The sequence below is a fragment of the Artemia franciscana genome, chromosome 4, assembly GCF_032884065.1.
Source record: "Artemia franciscana chromosome 4, ASM3288406v1, whole genome shotgun sequence".
Taxonomy (NCBI): Eukaryota; Metazoa; Arthropoda; class Branchiopoda; order Anostraca; family Artemiidae; genus Artemia; species Artemia franciscana.
The window spans coordinates 19,750,705-19,769,521 of record NC_088866.1 but is presented as its reverse complement, the minus strand read 5'-3'; the positions used below and the strand labels follow the sequence as shown (position 1 = coordinate 19,769,521).

The following is an 18,817-nucleotide window of genomic DNA, read 5'->3' as shown; positions in this document are numbered from 1 at the left end:
ATCTATTGCGTAGTTGAATCACACAAATAAGAAGAAGGAGGCCCCATATATCTGGTTCCTGATCCCTTCCAGCCTCTTCCTCCCATTGACTCAAGTTGGTCATGGTTGATATTTCCTTATTGGAACTTATTATCTTTGATTTACAGAATCTACAGCTCCTCAAACTTGAATTAAACCGTTCATTTGCCACGCCTTAATTAATTTATGAAACAAGAGACGGAGAGGAAATTGAAATTTGTCTCTTTTGCTCTCTCCGGGGACCTTTCCGATGTCCCCTCTCGCTCTTATTTCAGCAGTTCCGGAATTAGACAGTATTTTGTCTCAGTCTTTGTTTATGCTTCGTAGTGCTGAGGCTTTGATTGGAAAATATTTTCTCCTCAAGAGCAAATCCTAACGATTCCGGAGATTACGAAACATTCAGCAACCAGAAGAGCAATGAAAATGTTCTGGTGAAGGTTGTGCAGCTTTTATGAACAGACTTCCAGTGACTGCATAAAATAACCAAAAATTTTCTCATGAAGAGGCGGGTTTCAATTAGAAGATAAGTCCCAAAGGATAAATTACATTTTGCCAAGGAGATAAAGACCTCTGACATCCAAAACAGCAACGGGAAGGCTCTGGTGAAGGTTGTGCAGCTTTCATGATCAGACTTTTAGTGACTATATTTATTAAACAAATTCTCGTTCTCATTGGGAGACTGCTTTAAATTTGGAGATAAGTTTCAACAAGAATAAGTTAAATTTCGCCTAGGAGATAAAGACACATTTGATACCCAAAACGACAACGAAACTGCAGTGATTAAGGTTGTGCAGTTTTTGTAATTAGACGTTAAGTTACCACGCTCACTAAACACAATTTTTTCTTCTTCTGATGAGACTAACCTCAATCAAGATATCAGCTTCTTTAAGAATAAATTATACCTCACTTAAGAGATTATGATGAACTTGCACCCGAAGCAGCTATCAAAGTGTTCTGGTGAAGGCTGTGCAGCTTTTGTGATCAGACTGATCACACTGTGATCAGACATTGAATCACTAAATTCTGCGTCTCCAGTTAACAAAATTTGAGTTTGTATAAATTGTTTATTCACAGTGGCACATAGTGAAGTGATACCATCCTGTGTGGTCGTTTTGATTTACAACTGAAGAAAAAAAAAAAAAAACTCAGTCGAATTCTTTGAATTTCTTTGAATGTCATAAATTACAGTCTTGAGTAATTAAGCCACAATAATTGACCTTAGAGATAATAAAGGAAGTAAAGATTGAAACACTTTAATAAAAAGCTATTATCAAGTCCACCAATTGGCTTGGAATTTCCTGGAACGTTTAATGGTATATTTTATAGTCACAGAGAAAAAAGTTCGTAGAATCTGTGAGCATAACGAGCAAAATAATTAAATACCACATTGCGAAAAAATTGTGGTTAGACATTTGAATCACGTAGCGTAAATTATGGGACGCAACACAATCACATGGTCTCGTACACTTAGTTTCCCCACGAATTTGTCGACAGGCGGTTCGGAAGAGCGTGGCTTTTATCGACAGAAAAGTGCCGTGCAGGAGACACGGAGCATTGTGTGTAACTGTCCAGCGTGTGAAATGATTGAATATGGAAGTATTAATTGTTGGAAAAGACGCCATAACGTTAATCAAAAGTGCGCTAATACATCTCAAAATACTAGCAGAACGGTAAGACCAATTGCATTTACATTTCTTATTTATCTCTATATGTTCGAATTTCTGGCCAAGAGGGGTCAATGTGGACCCATGGTAGGGTCTATGTTTGGTGGAGGGTGGTATTGTTCATCAGAATAGTAGAAACAGAGCAGCCGCAGTGTACAATTACTCTTCCTAAGAAAAAAAAACACTATAAATTTCTGGAAATAACTTTTAATATTTTAAAATACTTCATTCTAATGATTTTAAATGCTTCACTTCATCTTCCCCCCCCTAATGTGTAAGTATTTAGCACAAATTATAAACTATAATTTTTTGCATTTTTCCCTTTCTAGATTTCGTGACGTTGCGTCTTTACTCTTAGATTTATTCAAATAAAAGAGTATACTCGGAAGATCCCTTGGAGGGGGAAGGGTGTAGCTCGAGCACTGCCAAGGTTGGATGTCCAGATTTAATTACGATTATACAATATTGTCAGAGTTGCTTTGAGTCAGACGAAGAGCATGATTAAGAGTAGGCTACTCGCAGGAATTTTCGGGGTAGGGGGTGGAAAGCAGGCTTTAAAAATTTTTTGGAGGGTAAATGCTAGAAACAAATAAAAAAGTTTGAATTTTGATATTTTTCCCAAATATAATTAAAATTCTGCTAGGTATGCCTTGTTGGTCTTCTAGGAGGATAGGGGGATCAGCTCCATCACTTGCCTCTCCTTTGGATTTCCGAAACTATTGCTTGGGGCTCTGACTTCTTATCAACTAAGAAAATAAAATTCAGAAACACAATTTATTTTTTTTAACATAATGCTAGCTTCAATCAAAACAAGACACATTGTTATTTTGAATTTTGATACCTGTTTTGTATGGACTGGGGTTTTGAGACTTTTTATTCGAAGGCTTCGTTTTTTTTTTTCTTTGCTCAATTTCTTATTTCTCATTATTGATTAATTATTCCTTCTCGTATCTCTTTATGAAATATTCTACCTATTTCTCATTTCGTCTTTGAAATAATTTTATCCCATAATCTTCAAGTCCCATCTTAGCTAACAAATATTAATAGTAGGCTTGTTAATCAACATTCATTCCACGTTTGACATCTCTCTCATTGTCGGAAGCCATAAGGACTACAATATTAGTGTCTTTACTTCACAAGTACTATCCAAGAGAGAGCAACGCACATATGAGTTTTATTGGGGAGGAAAGGGGGAGGTTGTGGAGCTAACAGAGTTAGCCAAAATAAGTTAATGACATGGGAACTAGGGGAATAACTGGGATAATCTTAAGAGCCTAGTTTTTTTTTGGAAGGAAAAAAAGGGACGCAGATCCGAGGGCTCTTCCATCCTGTGGGTAGGCATTAAGGGGTAGCGCAAATATGGCAAACAAGACGCTTTGTCCATTGGGACGGGGGTATTTTTGCTGACAAAAATGGCGAGATTGAGCCCTCTCTAAGTTCCGACAAATACATTGTCAACTTTCGAGATTTTCATGATATGATGCCACTGATCTTGTATTCAGTCCCCACCATTTGGGTGGATAAGGGGGCTCAAGAGATCACTGCATTAAAGGTTTATTGCGTCCTTAGATTTGATGATACCTTTTTAGGCTTTATCATTGAAAAATAACTTTTTTGTGTTTACATTGAAAATTTTGATAAAACCCTATAAAATTGCCTATCCATATGTTTTCAAAAGTGTAGCTTCCCCCTTTCCTACATTGTATTGAATTGATAGCCCTGCTTGCACTGATGTGCATAGTCACTTTAGAATGACACTTTAGAATGAGTCACTTCACCCCAATCGTTATAACTATATTATTTTTGATTTGACAAAACTTTGACAGATATGCCACATAGTCCTACTGTAACAAGACGCAAAATGCTATCAGTAGCCTTATCAAACAGTTCGTGGTAACGGACTGTAGTAAGGAGCGACCCGGCTCAATAGTAACCAAAACTCTAAAAAATGGAATTTTGATACCAATAGCTACATCAAAAGAATTGCATTTTAATGCTGAATTTAAATATATATGTTTCATCAAGTTTAGTCTTACCCATCAAAAGTTACGAGCCTGAGAAAATTTGCGTTATTTTAGAAAATAGGGGGAAACACCCCCTAAAAGTCATAGAATCTTAACGAAAATCACACCATCAAATTCAGCGTATCAGAGAACCCTACTGTAGAAGTTTCAAGCTCCTATCTACAAAAATGTGAAATTTTGCATTTATTTGTTTATTTGTTTTTTGTTTTTTCCCAGGGGTGATCGTATCGATCCAGTTGTCCTAGAATGTTGCAAGAGGGCTCATTCTAACGGAAATGAAAAGTTCTAGTGCCCTTTTTAAGTGACAAAAAAAATTAGAGGGCACCTAGGCCCCCTCCCACGCTAATTATTTTCCCAAAGTCAACGGATCAAAATTCTGAGATAGCCATTTTATTCAGCGTAGTCGAAAAACCTTATAACTATGTCTTTGAGGACGACTTACTCCCCCACAGTCCCCGTGGGAGGGGCAACAAGTTACAAACTTTGACCAGTGCTTACATATAGTAATGGTTATTGGGAAGTGTACAGGTATTTTCAGGAGGATTTTTTGGTTTGGGGGAGGGGTTGAGAAGAGGGGGATATGCTGGGGGAACTTTCCATCGAGAATTTGTCATGGGAGAAGAAAATTTCCATGAAGGGAGAGCAGGATTTACTAGCATTATTTAAAAAAAAAACGATTAAAAAATAAATATGAAAAAGTTTTTTCAGCTGGAAGTAAGGAACAGCATTAAAACTTAAAACAAACAGAAATTATTACCAATATGAGGGGCTCACCTCCTTCTAATACCTCGCTCTTTACGCTAAAGTATTTTTAGTAATTTCAACTATTTATTCTACGGCTTTTGTCATTCAGGGGTCATTCTTAATGAATTGGGACAAAATTTAAGCTTTAGTGTAAGGAGCGAGGTACTGACGAGGGGGCGAACCCCCTCATATATGGAATAAAAGCATGAGAATACAAAAGTTCTTTACGTAAGCTAATTTATTAGTTACGTAAATCTTTTACTAATAAAAAGATTCGTAAAAAATTAAAAGTTCTAGTTGCCTTTTTAATTAACCAAAAAATCGGAGGGCTACTAGGCTTCCTTCCCCGCTCTTTTTTTCTCAAAATCATTCGATCAAAATTATGAGAAAGCCATTTAGCCAAAAAAAAAAATGAAAAAAATGCAAATTTCGTTTTGATTATTCCTCTGCGGAGAGCCAAAATCAAAACATGCATTGATTCAAAAACGTTCAGAAATTAAAAAAAAAACAAGTTTTTTTAAAAAGTAAGGAGCGACATTAAAACTTAAAACGAACAGAAATTACTTCGTATATGAAAGAGGCTGCTTCCTCATCAACGCCCCGCTCTTTACGCTAAAGTTTTTTACTGTTTTAAAAAGAAGAATTGAGAGAAAGAGTCAAACTTTAGCGTATAGAGCGGGGCGTTGATGAGGAAGCAGCCTCTTTCATATACGAAGTAATTTCTGTTCGTTTTAAGTTTTAATGTCGCTCCTTAGTTTCAGTTAAAAAAACTTATTTTTTTTATATTTAATTCCATAAAAGTAGCAAGGAAATCTGATTGTTAGTGTTTGTTTAGTAGAAACCAAATAAATTTTATAAAATTCAATTTTAACGAAAAAGAGATTCGTATGCGAGGATTAGCTGCCTCGTAGACTGTTATGCAGTTTTACATAGTTGCGACCACCAAATTTGAAAAAAAAAAGTATGTGAAAAATAAGCACAGATGTCACCAAACAGATTAAGAAAATGTAGCTTTCTTTGAAGGAATAACAGAAGTTCTATTTGGGGATTGTTATGTTTGAATTTTTACGGATGAAAGACGTTGTCAAATTTAACTAGTTTCCTTGTTCATTTTCGTCCTGGCTAAGTGGTTAGGAGCGCTGGTTTGTGAATTCCTTGTCCAGGGGCCACGGGTTCGATCCCAGGCGTGGCCAGTTATTTGGCTGGGACGGGGGTCAATGGCGTGACTCTGTAACCTCAGCCAGAGTAGACCCAGCTCTAAATGGGTATCTGGAGAATTCTGGGGAAGATGAGCAGGAAGGGTATGGGAAACCACGGGATCGTTGGCCTTCAACCCCTCATTGCACTTCCTGGCTGAAGGGCCACAAAATGGAGACCATTATTTATTTTCACAGTTCAAAATGGCAAATTAGATGAAAATGTGGTATTTTTATTTTAATTATCTAAAATAAAACGGAGCAAGTCATAGGCTTGTCTTATTGCAAAAATAATTGACCAAAAACCATAGATATTACATTCCCATAGGCCAGTGACATGGTAAAATAAAACTAAAACACAATAGAGATCCCTATATATAAAAAAAAATTTCACAGGAAACAAGAACGAAAATAAACATAACAAAACAGAATTGTTAATCTATGTATTGATTCCATAGGCTTATCACATTACAAAACAATATAGATACTTCACGGTGAACAAGGGAGCAATATTAAGACCCTACATACTATGGTTCATCCTGATGTAATCCTGATGCGAAACGTCATTCTGCGCAGAATGCAGGTATATAGGTATATACTATCTATATATTATGAACTCAGTGTTCCTGGCCGAGCGCACATAATAAAACAGCATATAAAACTGCTCATACTATTTGTATATTTCGTCTGATTAATACGAGCATCGTAAGCAGAAAAATGAATATAAACATTTGTTTATAAAAGCATTTAAATAAATTATATTATTCATGTGCATCATAAAATCCCAAACAAAAAATGTCCAGCGTCACTCAAAAGTGCGTAGAAGAACTTAGGGATGTAACTGGGGGGGGGGGGGGTAAACACTAAATTTTGCTAATGTACTGGGCTCCTCTTACTAAAATTTTTAAATAAAACATGTTTTATCTCCCCCAAAAAAATATACACGTGCCTTTTAGAATTATTTCAAGTTGTCCTGAGGTTTCGTCTTTTTGTCATCATGTATTCAAGCGGCAGCTTATCGATTGATTTACGAGACAGCAAAAAGGCAACTAGATTTATTGTTAGGTTGTTATAATGCAAAAAAATTGTAGCTGTTCGTTTTCAAGCTCTGCACATCCCGAGTGATAAGCTTAAGCACAAAAAATGCAACTTCTTAGCAGTGATGATTTGATTTATATTGATGAATTTACACCCGAAGTCACGTTCCAACTCCAAGTTACATTAAAATAGCTTTGTTTAAAGCAAAGATTAATGAACAGTTTATAAATTTCTTTTTAAAGAATTTCGGTTACTATTGGCACCGGTCGCTCTTTAATTACAGTTCATTACAAAGCACTATTTGATATATATATATATATATATATATATATATATATATATATATATATATATATATATATATATATATATATATATATATATATATATATATATATATCTAAATTGTACCACTGATAAAAAAAAAAATTGTACCATATCTATTTTTTTGCATGTTGTGCCATGGGCAAGACGAATTTTTTTTTGCACTACGCACAACACGTGGACGATCGGAAAATTACATTACAATAAAGTTAACTAAGTATTACGTATCTTCTTTCAAAGATATTTGGGAGACCTCCTTTCCACTGCAGATACCATTTTGGTGTCACTCCTCCAAATAGCTGCTCACCTATTTTTTACTTACAGTACTGATGACTGTCCTGCTTTATGCTATATTATGACCACAAGAGACCAACAACAGGCACTTAAATAAATGTGTAAAGGAAAACTTAAAACTTTAGAAGACATTTTGTAAAATGTACCAGAAAATTTGTGATTGTACCAGAATGTACCTTTAGAGGTGAATTGTACCAAAATGGTACAATTGTACCGCTCTTGGCAATCCTGCTACAGACTAACTGACGCGTTGAAGTTTTGTGTAAACCATAAATCCATTAATCTGTCTAATTCTTTTTAAGAGTTGCAACGGTAGTCTTTCATCTGAAAGAAGTCTTATCAGTTCATATGTATACTGTATACACCATAAAGAAGGGTGTGACTGGGCAGACGAACTGCGATGTTTAAAGGTAAGTTTCCAATTTGAAATTTGAGTCTTTGAAATTACTAAGTCTTGTCATTTCAAATAGCCTATACACAGTATTTAGTGTGAATAATGGTATAGTTGAACATTTCCAAGGTGAGATTTTTGTGCCTAGTTAGGTTGTTAAATTAGCCAAGTTAGATTTTATTTACCAAGCAAAACTAGCCCTTGTTCACAGTTCTATTGTTTTTGGAACTCCTAATTTAAATCAAATTTTATTTCTGAAGGCTGAATGCAATTTATAAAAATACTGGTCTCACATGGCTTCCGGCCCGTTAAGAAAAGAAAAACAAATAAAGACTAACACAGGAATATTGCTAACTTTTCTTTTTAACAAACATAGTGACAACTACTAAATTAAGAATACAAAGAAATAATTAGTCATGGTATGATCATGGTCATGGCTTTGACTTCAGCATCACGATAAGAAGAAAAAAAAACGAGAATTTTCCAAAGTAATTGAATCTTATTTTAAATTATACTCTTTAAACTCCTTTTAGCCCTATTTTCCCCGCCGATTGAAATGTCCGTCGTTCAAACCAGGACCTGTTAGGCGGGGGGGGATACTAAAAGAATTAGTCGAGTCAATCGGGGTTAGACTTAAAGGCTTCTTATCTGCAATTTTGCGATCAATTCATGAGTAAACGAAACATCGTATAGAAGGGGGGAATGGGTGTCAAACCGTTACCCCCTTGGAATGGCTTTGTCTCAAACAGATATGTAGGCTAACACCTAAAATTATATGACTCGTGACACAAAATTTACGATATAACCAAAGATTTTATACCAGGATTAAAAAAAAAAATGATATATAATTTTAACAATAGAGTTTTTAAAAATATTTCTTCTTATAACTCGATATTCAGAAAGGTCCATCATTTAAATTTAGAACTAAAATAACATTATCCATGACCTGAGAGATCTAGGGGGAGACTCCCTTCACCCTAGCTTTTGAAAAAAATTATCTCCATTATTATGGCACTTGCCCGTCGGCCAACTGCCATATAGCGATCGCACTTTCTGTCCGTCGGTCGGTCTGTTGGTTCCGATTTTGCTAGTTCGGACACTTCCAGATAAGCTAGGACGATGAAAGTTGGCAGGCATATCACGGACCGAACCAGATTAAATTATAAATATTCTCTTCCCCAGTTCGACCATTTTTTTTTGGGGGGGGAGGGACGGTTAATTCGGAAAAATTAGAAAAAATGAGGTATCTTTAACTTACCAACGGGTGACGGATCTTAATGAAATTTAATATTTAGAAGGATCTCGTGCCTCAGAGCTTTTATTTCAAATCCCGACCGGATCCAGTGAAGTTGGGGGAGTTGGAGGGGGAAACCGGAAATCTTGAAAAAGGCTTAGAGTGGAGAGATCGGGATGAAACTTGGTGGAAAGAATTAGCACAAGTCCAAGATACGTGATTGACATAACCGGACCGGATCCGCTCTTTTTGGGGGAGTTGGGGGTATTTCCAGTGTTTTGGCGAGTTTGGTGCTTCTGGACGTGCTAGGACGATCTTGATAACAGTCGATTCCCCGATTTGACCATCCGGGAGGCTGGAGGGAGGGCAGATCGTGAAAATTGAAATATGTTTATCTTACGAATGGGTGACCTGGAGATGGGTACCTAAATGGGCACCTGGAGAAATCTGGGGAAGGTAAACAGGAAGGGTGTGCGAAAGCACAGGATGGTTGGCCCCCAGGCCCCCATTGCACCTCCTGGCTGAAGGGCCAAGAAACGGAAATCAGCACCGCCGGTAGGGACTGTAAAGTCTAATACCGTATCCTTTACCTTACCTTTACGAATGGGTGACATGATCTTAATGAAACTTGATATGATAATGAAACTTGATAAAGATATCATGTCTCAGATGCTCCATTTTCAATTCGGATTGGATCCAGGGACCTTGGGGAGTGGAGGGGGAAACGGAAATCTTGGAAATTGGAAATCTTGAAAACGCTTAGAGTGGAGAGATCGGTATGAAACTTGATGGGATGAATAAGCTCAAGTTCTTTATAAGTGATTAATATAACCAAACCGAATCCGATATGTTTGGGAGAGGTTTCTAAGGCTTTGGCGAGTTCGAGAATGAACACTAGCTCTAGATACGTGATTGACATAAGCGGGCCGGATCCGATCTCTTTGGGAGAGTCAGAGGGATTTCTAGTGCTTTGGCGAGTTCGGTGCTTCTTGACGTACTATGGCGATGAAATTGATAACTCTAATACCGAGTCTAATTTTAGGTTCCGACCTCGTCACAAGTGCCATATGAGCTCTTGGCTCTTGTTTAATCCTTGTCCCCCTGTCCCCATTTTTTTGAATTGGCACTCCTTGATGTAACTAATTTTATTTTGTTTTTTAGTCCCACCTCTTCATCTCTCAATGGCACTAAATTTTAAAAATAGAAACTAATTTTAAAACATTATAAAATTCTTTGTCATCTACGCATTATATTTTAGATATTATATAACTCTGATTTTTAATAACTAAAATTTTTGCAATCCTTGTTCTTCCCCCGCCCCACAATTTTGTGAATTGCTGCTCCTGAATGTAATTAAATAAAACACCAAGTTTTTTTCATCTAAAAGTAAGGAGCAACATCAAAACTTAACACGAACATAAATTATTACTTTTATGAAGGGGTTCGCCCCGTCCTCAGCAACTCACTCTTTACCTTAAAGTTTGACTTTTTTCTAATTATTTAACAATGACTCCTGATACACAAGGACCGTTTGATTAGAATAGTAAGCTTTTTACCAACTCGAAAAACGCTTTAGTGTAAAGAGCAAGGTACTGAGGAGGGAGCAGCCACCTCATTTACGTAATAATTTCGGTTTGTTTTGAATTTTATTGTTGCTCCTTAATTTCAGTTGAAAAAAGTTGTTTTTATTTGATTTCTGGTAGTTTCTAATGAATGCTGGGAAATCTAGTTCCCCCTCCCATTGAAAACGCCCTTCCTCCACGAAAACTCCTCAATGGAAAGGTTCTCCCACGTATATATATATATATATATATATATATATATATATATATATATATATATATATATATATATATATATATATATATATATATATATATATATATATATATATATATATATATATATATATATATATATATATATATATATATATATATATATATATATATATATATATATATATATATATATATATATATATATATATATATATATATATATATATATATATATATATATATATATATATATATATATATATATATATATATATATATGAAGATATAAATATCTTTATAACCAAAACGATATGTAAGCAACGGGGAAAGTTCATAACTTGCAGCCTTTCTCCCGGTGGATGTAGAGGGTCAATTCATCCTCAAAACCATTAGATCTTTCGACCATGCTGAAGAAAATGCTTATCTCAAATTTTGATCACAAAATTTTGGATAAAAAAGGGAGTGGGAGGAGGGCTAGCTATCCTCGAATATTTTTGGTCGCTTAAAAAAGGCACTAGAACTTTTTGATTTCTAATCAAACTAGCCCTCTCCTGATCTTCTAGGATAACTGGTTCGAAACGATCATCCATGGGGAAAATAAACAAACACATAAACCAATTAACACGCATCTATGATTTTGCATCTGGCAAAAAATACAAAATTTCAAATTTAGGTATATAGCAGCTTGAAACCTCTTCGGTAGGGTTCTCTGATATTCTGAGTCTCACTGTGTGATTTTCATTTAGATCATTTATGAAGACCCACTTCTAAAAATTAATCAGTTTTTCTCAGGCTTGTAACTTCTGATGGATAACATTAAACTTCATGAATTTTATATATTATGAACTAGCATCAAAACTCGATTCTTTTTTACTCTCTCGAGTTATATATTATTATCAAGACTCTATTTCTTACAGTTTCGGCAACTATTGAACCACCAACCAACTATTGTTACCACAAACTGTTTGACTAAGTTTTATTTTGCATTCATTATTTTTCAATCCTGCCTCCTTTTCTCTAAGTGAACTTTTAAAAACATAAACTACTTTTAAAACTTAATAAAATTCTAAGTATCACCAACACATTATATTTTGAAAATTATATAAATAAGTTTTATTCAGTATTAACTTTTCATCTCTTCTATACGAAATATAAAGAAAGAAAAAAGATTTTATTTTTGCACAAAACTAAAGCTCAGTTCCAGTTGGTCAAAGCATTTGATTTTTAAAAATCACCGTACGCCTTTTGAACTTCCCAAAGCTTTAGATTAAATGTATCGTGTTTAATTTTAGTCATGTTGGATTGATGACGACTCAGATGTGATAAAGCACCTCACTTTCGGACACTAAACAATTATTTAAACATCAATGTTTGAGTTCAGAGGGGCAGGGGGGTTTGGCCATGCACCACCCGAAATCTCAAGTTTTCTGTAATATTTACGTCAGTTCACTATTTGTTTTTCAAACTTAGTCTATCCCCCTTCTCTTGGCAAAATTTCATATTCCTTGAAGTTATATTCGTGACTGATGTCTCCTATTAGTTCCCGCATGTAAAAAAAGTTCCCGGCAATTGGGCTTTGATTTTGAAAAGTAGTAGCGTGAGATGTGTACAAAAATTTATTTTGATGTTTAACGGAATGTGTTAAATCAGCAGATGTTTTCTATGAGCAGGTGTCAATAGAAGTGCAAACCCTTCGATAAGTTAGATAGATCATGTTTTGATAAATGATTACCTCCTGAGTCCTTTGTAAATTTTCTATTTGTATTGGATTTATGGGAGCGTCTACCTTACAGCTTAAGGTCCAGACAGACGCAAAAAAAGTTGACATCGAGATTTTAGCCGATATTTCCCTGCTCCTGAATCATTTTGGGATTTCCCTTAGTTTCCCAAAAAGACAATTGAACCCTCCGAAATCTTCTTGAAATTACGGAATATTTGATTATTTAGTGCATTAATGAATGTTAATTTACGGAGAGATAAGATTTCGGATAACTTTTTTTTTGGGGGGGGGGGGCAAAAAATGTTTGGGGTAACATACTTACTGATTTTGGTCACCACACTTTCAACTACGGAACAAGCCAATAGGTCAACAGAATCTGCTAAATATAAAAGTGAGATCACCACTGTAAATCTGGCAAGTATGTGGAGGGGGCTTGGTATCCAACCCTTCCTCCCTGAAATTCTAGATTCTTATAAACTTCTAGGTAGTTTCATTCAAATCATTTTCTCAACTTTTTTTTATTAATATTCCCCTCCCTCCCTCCTCCGAAAAATTCTGCGTACATTTCTACTTGAAACTCTGTTCTGGACAGAAAATAACAATCACAAATCGTCTATACCAAAACAATGGTCCTTCGAGAGGTCAACATAGAGATGGACATTATATAGAGTTGCCTAACTAGACATAAATATGGTCTAATAATAGATATTTCATTATCTTACAGATTTATCACCAGGTCCATACATTCCGCGAAGTCTAAAAATAAGATTACCACGTCTTGAAACCTTTTTTCTTGAAACCCTGTTCTGCATAAAAAAGCACAGCCACAAGAAAATAAGTATTAGACGCACCAAAACAAAACGCCTTTCAGAGTTACTAATTAAAAACAACGATCTTTTTCAACTGAAAGTAAGGAGCAGCATTAAAACTTAAAACGAACAGAAATTATTACGTATATGAGGGGGTTAGAGCCGTATGGCATATGAGGTTTGTAACTTTTGCTAGTTGCTATGAGGGGTTTGTAATTTTTGCGAGTTGGTGTGCCTAGTATTTATTTTGAGATCCTTACAGATTAACAACTTCAGCGTTTAATCGAAGCGAGGAAACAGAACCAAAGGGTTGCTTTCGCAGCACTTTACTCGGCGAAGCCGAACAAAGGTTGCCGCAACACCTCATGTTACCAATGCAACATAGCTAGTTGTAACCGGATTAAACAGAGTCGGTTTAAGTAGCATGCAGACACCAAACTACCAGTTAATATATATATATATATATTGTATAAATAATGAGGAGAAGAATTGCTAAGGATAACCTGCGCATAATCGTAATTTCTAGTGAGAAACCCTTTAAGTTCAAACTTCTCATGTTTGTTTAGTTGAAGCGACGAAGAGTTGTCGAGTTGCCGCCTCAGAAAAAGAATTGACGAGGGAGTAAAATGCTTGGACTTCCGGTAGGCCTTAAATGCATTTTTGCTACGTTTCTACCAGTCGGGCTAAAATTTCGGTGGAGGGTCAAACTCTCACACTGCCCCTTTTCCCCTGGTTACGGCCTTGCTTTTCATTATAAATCAAATTTTCCTATTCGACTTATATTGTTTGTGACAAAACTACTTCAGAATAACATGTTGAAATTCAAACAAATTATGTTACGTATGTCAACAACCTGGGTTGATCATCTGCATCTATTTTCAGCGTGTATACCACCTTGACGTTCCTCATTCGATGGAACATATGGACCTCCCTATATTTCTTGCCCGCTAAATGTTGCCAACACGAATTAAAAGATAACATACATTGAAATCGAAAAAAAATCTTCCCCTTGTTTTTCTAAGCTCGATTGAACAGCTCTTAATGAGCACAGGGATTAATAACTCCTTTGCTAAGGCTAAACTAGTTCTTTTTTCTCAATATATGTTTCCCTTTCTTCCAGAATGTAATAAATGCTTCAAATATTTTCTTCTTTCGTCATTTATATTTGATGCATTTTACCCAGTTGTTTTTCAAGGCTTATTGCGATATTGTTGTTTTTTCCCCTTGATTGATGCTTTGTTCAATTAATTTAAAAAAAACTGTTTTTTGAGGGAAGTAAAGAGCGAAGTTGAAACTTGAAATGAACTAAAATTATTGCTTCACAGTCTATCTAACATATATCAATAAAGTTAGTAGAAATAAACCAAATAATCATATTTCTCTATGTTTGTAGGATTATAGAAAACTAGCGCTTTACTGAAAATACAGGAACCAAGTATAAAAACAAGAATGTTGATTTGTTAGTTAAAAATAAGTACGTAGCCTGACAACAACAAACTAATCTATAAAGCTTTTCATAGTCTTACACCAGCAATGATAACAGTAACTTTCTGTATACAATTAAAATTATCTTCAAAACATAAGCATACAATAAATGCTTCTTTAATAACCGCAAAGACACGTTCAAGTTTTTTACAATAAATGCTTCTTTAATAACCGCAAAGACACGTTCAAGTTTTTTATTGTTTTAAAAAGTGGAACTGTGAAAAAGTGTCGAACTTTAGCGCTAAAGAGCGAGGCGTTGAGGAGCGGACAACCCCTTTCATATACGGAACAATTTCTGTTCGTTTTAAGTTTTAATGTCGCTCCTTACTTGTAGTTAAAAAAAAACTTTTTTATATTTAATTCTCGTAGGAACAAGTTGCGTAACTTACATTCCTTTCCCCAAAGACTATGGAGAGTTATGTCATCCCCTAAAACATAGTTATTAGACCTTATTCAGCAAATACATTTTTAATTGGCTATTATAAAATATTGAGTTAATAAAGGCTTTTATTATAGAGATTGAGAGCATTAAACTATATTTTGCGAAGCACAACATTTGCGAACAGGAGGAGGGGAGGGGTACGTCAAGGAGTAGTCATTTGGAATTTTTAGATTCAATTAATTTTTCTTCTATCATTTCTTCCTCTTAAGCACATTCGATATTTTAAAATCGTTTTGCGAGCTCCAACGTCGCCTGACCGTGTTAAAGAGTTCATAGTGAATTCTCCCAAAGGACTAATGAGACTTACTAAGGGGACTGGGAAGGGGAATATACGGGAGGTGTTCTTGTAAAACTCCAGTTAAAGGTTTTGGACCATAACTATTACAATGGTATCGTTTTATACTTCCAAGCTTTTCCACTTAAGAAGTGGCACTGAAAGTGCTGTTTTTAGTGCTACATGGTATTTATGCCTGGCAGAACTGATCAAAAGCACTTAGATATGGCAATAGCTTTCAAATGAGCCACTAAACATCTCTCTAAGAAGTTCTTGATGCCCACTAGTCCCAGATTTTCCACTTGAGACATGGCACCATAGTACCATTTTTATTGCCATTTGGCACTTGCAGATAATAGATTTTATAGAGAAAACGTAGATATGAGCAACATCTTTTATGTGAGCTGTAAAAAATCTGTACGAAGTTTTAGTAGCCCACTAGTCCCATCATTTAGAAATGGCACAAAAAGGGCCATTTCAGTGCCATATGGCACTTGCAGATGGCGGAATTTATGAAAATCACGTAAATATGAGGAGTAGCTTTTGAATAAGCCATTAAGTATCTCTCTATGGTGTTCTGGTAGCCCGCTACACCCGCTAAAAAAAAAAAAAAAAAAAAAAAAAAAAAAAAAAAAAAAAAAAAAAAAAAAAACAAAAAAAAAAAAAAAAAAAAAAAAAAACGGTAGACAGATATGTGCTACCGATGCAGGGGGCTGTAATTCCCCTGTACAACTTTTCGACCATGCTGACTCCAATGGTACAATACATTTTGAGCTGACGCATTTTCTAGGGGTTTCAGACTTTTTATGGAAATCACCATAAATCTCTTTTCGCAATAAACTTTTATTTTTAAGATGAACCGAAATAAAAGTTAACACTCATGAGTCAGTGCCAGATTAAAAATTTTTTTCACTAAGCAGTTTTTTTTCAAAACATGTTTTTTAACTTTTGGTTACTATGGGATATGGTTCGCTCTTTACTTGGCTACAGCTGTCGCTGCAATCATGCTTTGTCGGAGTGTTTTTGTAACCTTATTTACTTATCTTTTATGCTTCTTGAAGCTATTAGAAATAAGTAAGTAGCATATAATTTATTGACAAATCTAGAAACGTAGATATTTTTCAAAATCAAGAGAGGTAGATATTTTTCAAGATCTAGAGGGTCATATTAAGGGCATTATTCAGCATTATCCAGGGGTACTTATCAGGTTTGATCCCCCCTGACATGTTTGTCCGACTCGTAAAAAAGTAGCAAAAATGCATATTAGCTAATTCTTGATGGGTGTGTTCTTGGTGTGTTCTCCCTGAACCCCCATCCAATTGGTGCCTCTGGCTATAAGTATTTTAAGTACTTCAATTTCAGGGTCGTCGTGATCGATTTATTTCAATGCTTAAGTAGAAAAAATAGGACAACAGTTTTGTAGATTTTATCTTTCTTTTGGCAGCACGAGTCAATCTGAAAATGAGCATGGAACTGATTTTATTAATTTGAGACAGATTAAGCGTTTTATGATTTAAACTTAATTTAAGACCAGATTACTTTTCATGACAAAGTAAATGAATGATTTCTTTTTTTTTCTATCAGAATAATAATACTTATTTGCCGACAATGTTCCTGTATAGCCATAACCAAGGCCGTAACCAGTGTGGGGGGAGGGTATAGGGTTTTAACCCTTGAAATTTTTGCCTGGCTGGTAAAAACGTGACAAAAATGGACATTAAAAATGTTCATGCTTCCTTTAAAGTATTTTTTTTTAAACCACTCCCCTCCCTCCCGAACAAAAAGGATGGATACGTCCTTGGCCACAAACCCTTAATAAAAATAAATACTGAATAGACAAAGTTTGCCGCGATTCTGGAAAATACCTTTTTTGTCCCTTGCCCTCTACCCCTTCATCCTCGTGAACTGTCACTCCCGTTGTATATGGTAAAAAAAAAGCAAAGATAATTTCTTTTGTAAGTTATTGGGCCGGAATTGTGTCATGATTTTCTGATCCCAATTTCTTTATAAAATACTTTAGAAAACTTCTATCATTGTGCATTTAAATGATTGGTGGAGTTTCATACCTCTTAGATCAATAAGGACTTATTCTTAGACGCTTCAAATTTACGGAGATCAAAGCCATCATTGCTATCACCTCTGTGTTTCTTGTGTAGAGTTTATGCGTATTCACCTGGAATTTGTTTTCTCATATTCACGTAATGTCGCTCGGAATTAGAACATAATAATTTCCCCTAGGTTTAACAATTTTGACAGTCATTTATAGTCTATATCTGAAAAGCCATTTGGTAATTCATAGTATTGACGTCTTAAGAATATCAATTGATATGGGACAAATTCAAAATGCGGCCAGGTTGCTAATTTTCTCGAGGACTGTCAAATTTAAAATAAGATAAAATCGTTTCTGACAGATTATAAGTAACATCAACACTGACATGTTTTTGCCGTACGCAAGACAAGATAATCAATTTAGATTATTCAATTGAATTAAAAATAAATTAACTCAGCTATTTTTCTGGATTATCGATTGGGTAAATACAAGAACATTAGGACAAGCTTGTCTGGTTATCTCGTGTCGCAGAGAAATTACCTCTAAATGTTAGGGGGTGTAGTTTTTTGAATTTCTAAATTTGCTAATTTTAGTAAATAGTTATTCCGGCATTGAACCCGGCAGTAATTTCATTACTGGCATATTTGTAGTTTTGGCTCTAACGAAAAATAGAGATTACTATCCTTTATTTCATTGCAAAAAAAAAAATGTGCTTTGATTATATTACTTTAATTTTGCAGCATGTTTGGCACATTTCCAATCGTGGCTCTAATATTTGTCCCAGCTAACAAAACGGATCTAGAGCAAAATCTTTAGGGGGGCCAATGGCGCCAATAATTAACCAAATTGACAGGTCTGTTTAAGAAAAGAAGAAAAAAAAAGAAGGAAAAAATGGAATAAGAGCGCCAGAATAATCATGAGTGGGTAGGGCTCGAGGCCCCGGCACCTCCTGATCCCCTGCAGCTAAGCACTAAACCAACGCGAAAAAATATATTACTATCCTTTATTTTATTTGAAAAAAGGCTTTCATTGGTGTAATTTTGTGAAATATTTTCCTAAGCCAATAGCAGTATTTCGTATTATGGAGAAAAAGGTACACCGTTTTAAAACTAGATTAATTAATGATGAGTGATGAATATCGACGGAAAAGCAAATATAATTTCTGGAGAGAGTATTGACTCCACCTTTTCAAAACCTTATTGGTTCGTATATGAAAAATGTTAAGACAACGAGAAGAACTTTCCTAACCTAACCACTTTCCAAGATAAAAATAAACACCTCATCTAGAACTTGACCAAGTTTACAATTGCGACATTTTTTTTTAAATCG

General features: G+C 35.1%; 1 protein-coding gene across 1 annotated transcript in view; it reads left to right on the top strand.

Annotated features, from left to right (window-relative positions):
- Positions 1–323: 323 nt before the first annotated feature.
- The window catches only part of LOC136026111 (TNF receptor-associated factor 4-like), a 53,844-nt gene continuing 35,350 nt past the window's right edge, over positions 324–18,817 (top strand). The window contains exons 1-2 of the mRNA XM_065702392.1: positions 324–1,688; positions 7,605–7,712. Coding sequence (XP_065558464.1) covers positions 1,452–1,688; positions 7,605–7,712 — 345 coding nt within the window. The 5' untranslated portion in view covers positions 324–1,451. The remainder of the gene's footprint in view (positions 1,689–7,604; positions 7,713–18,817) is intronic.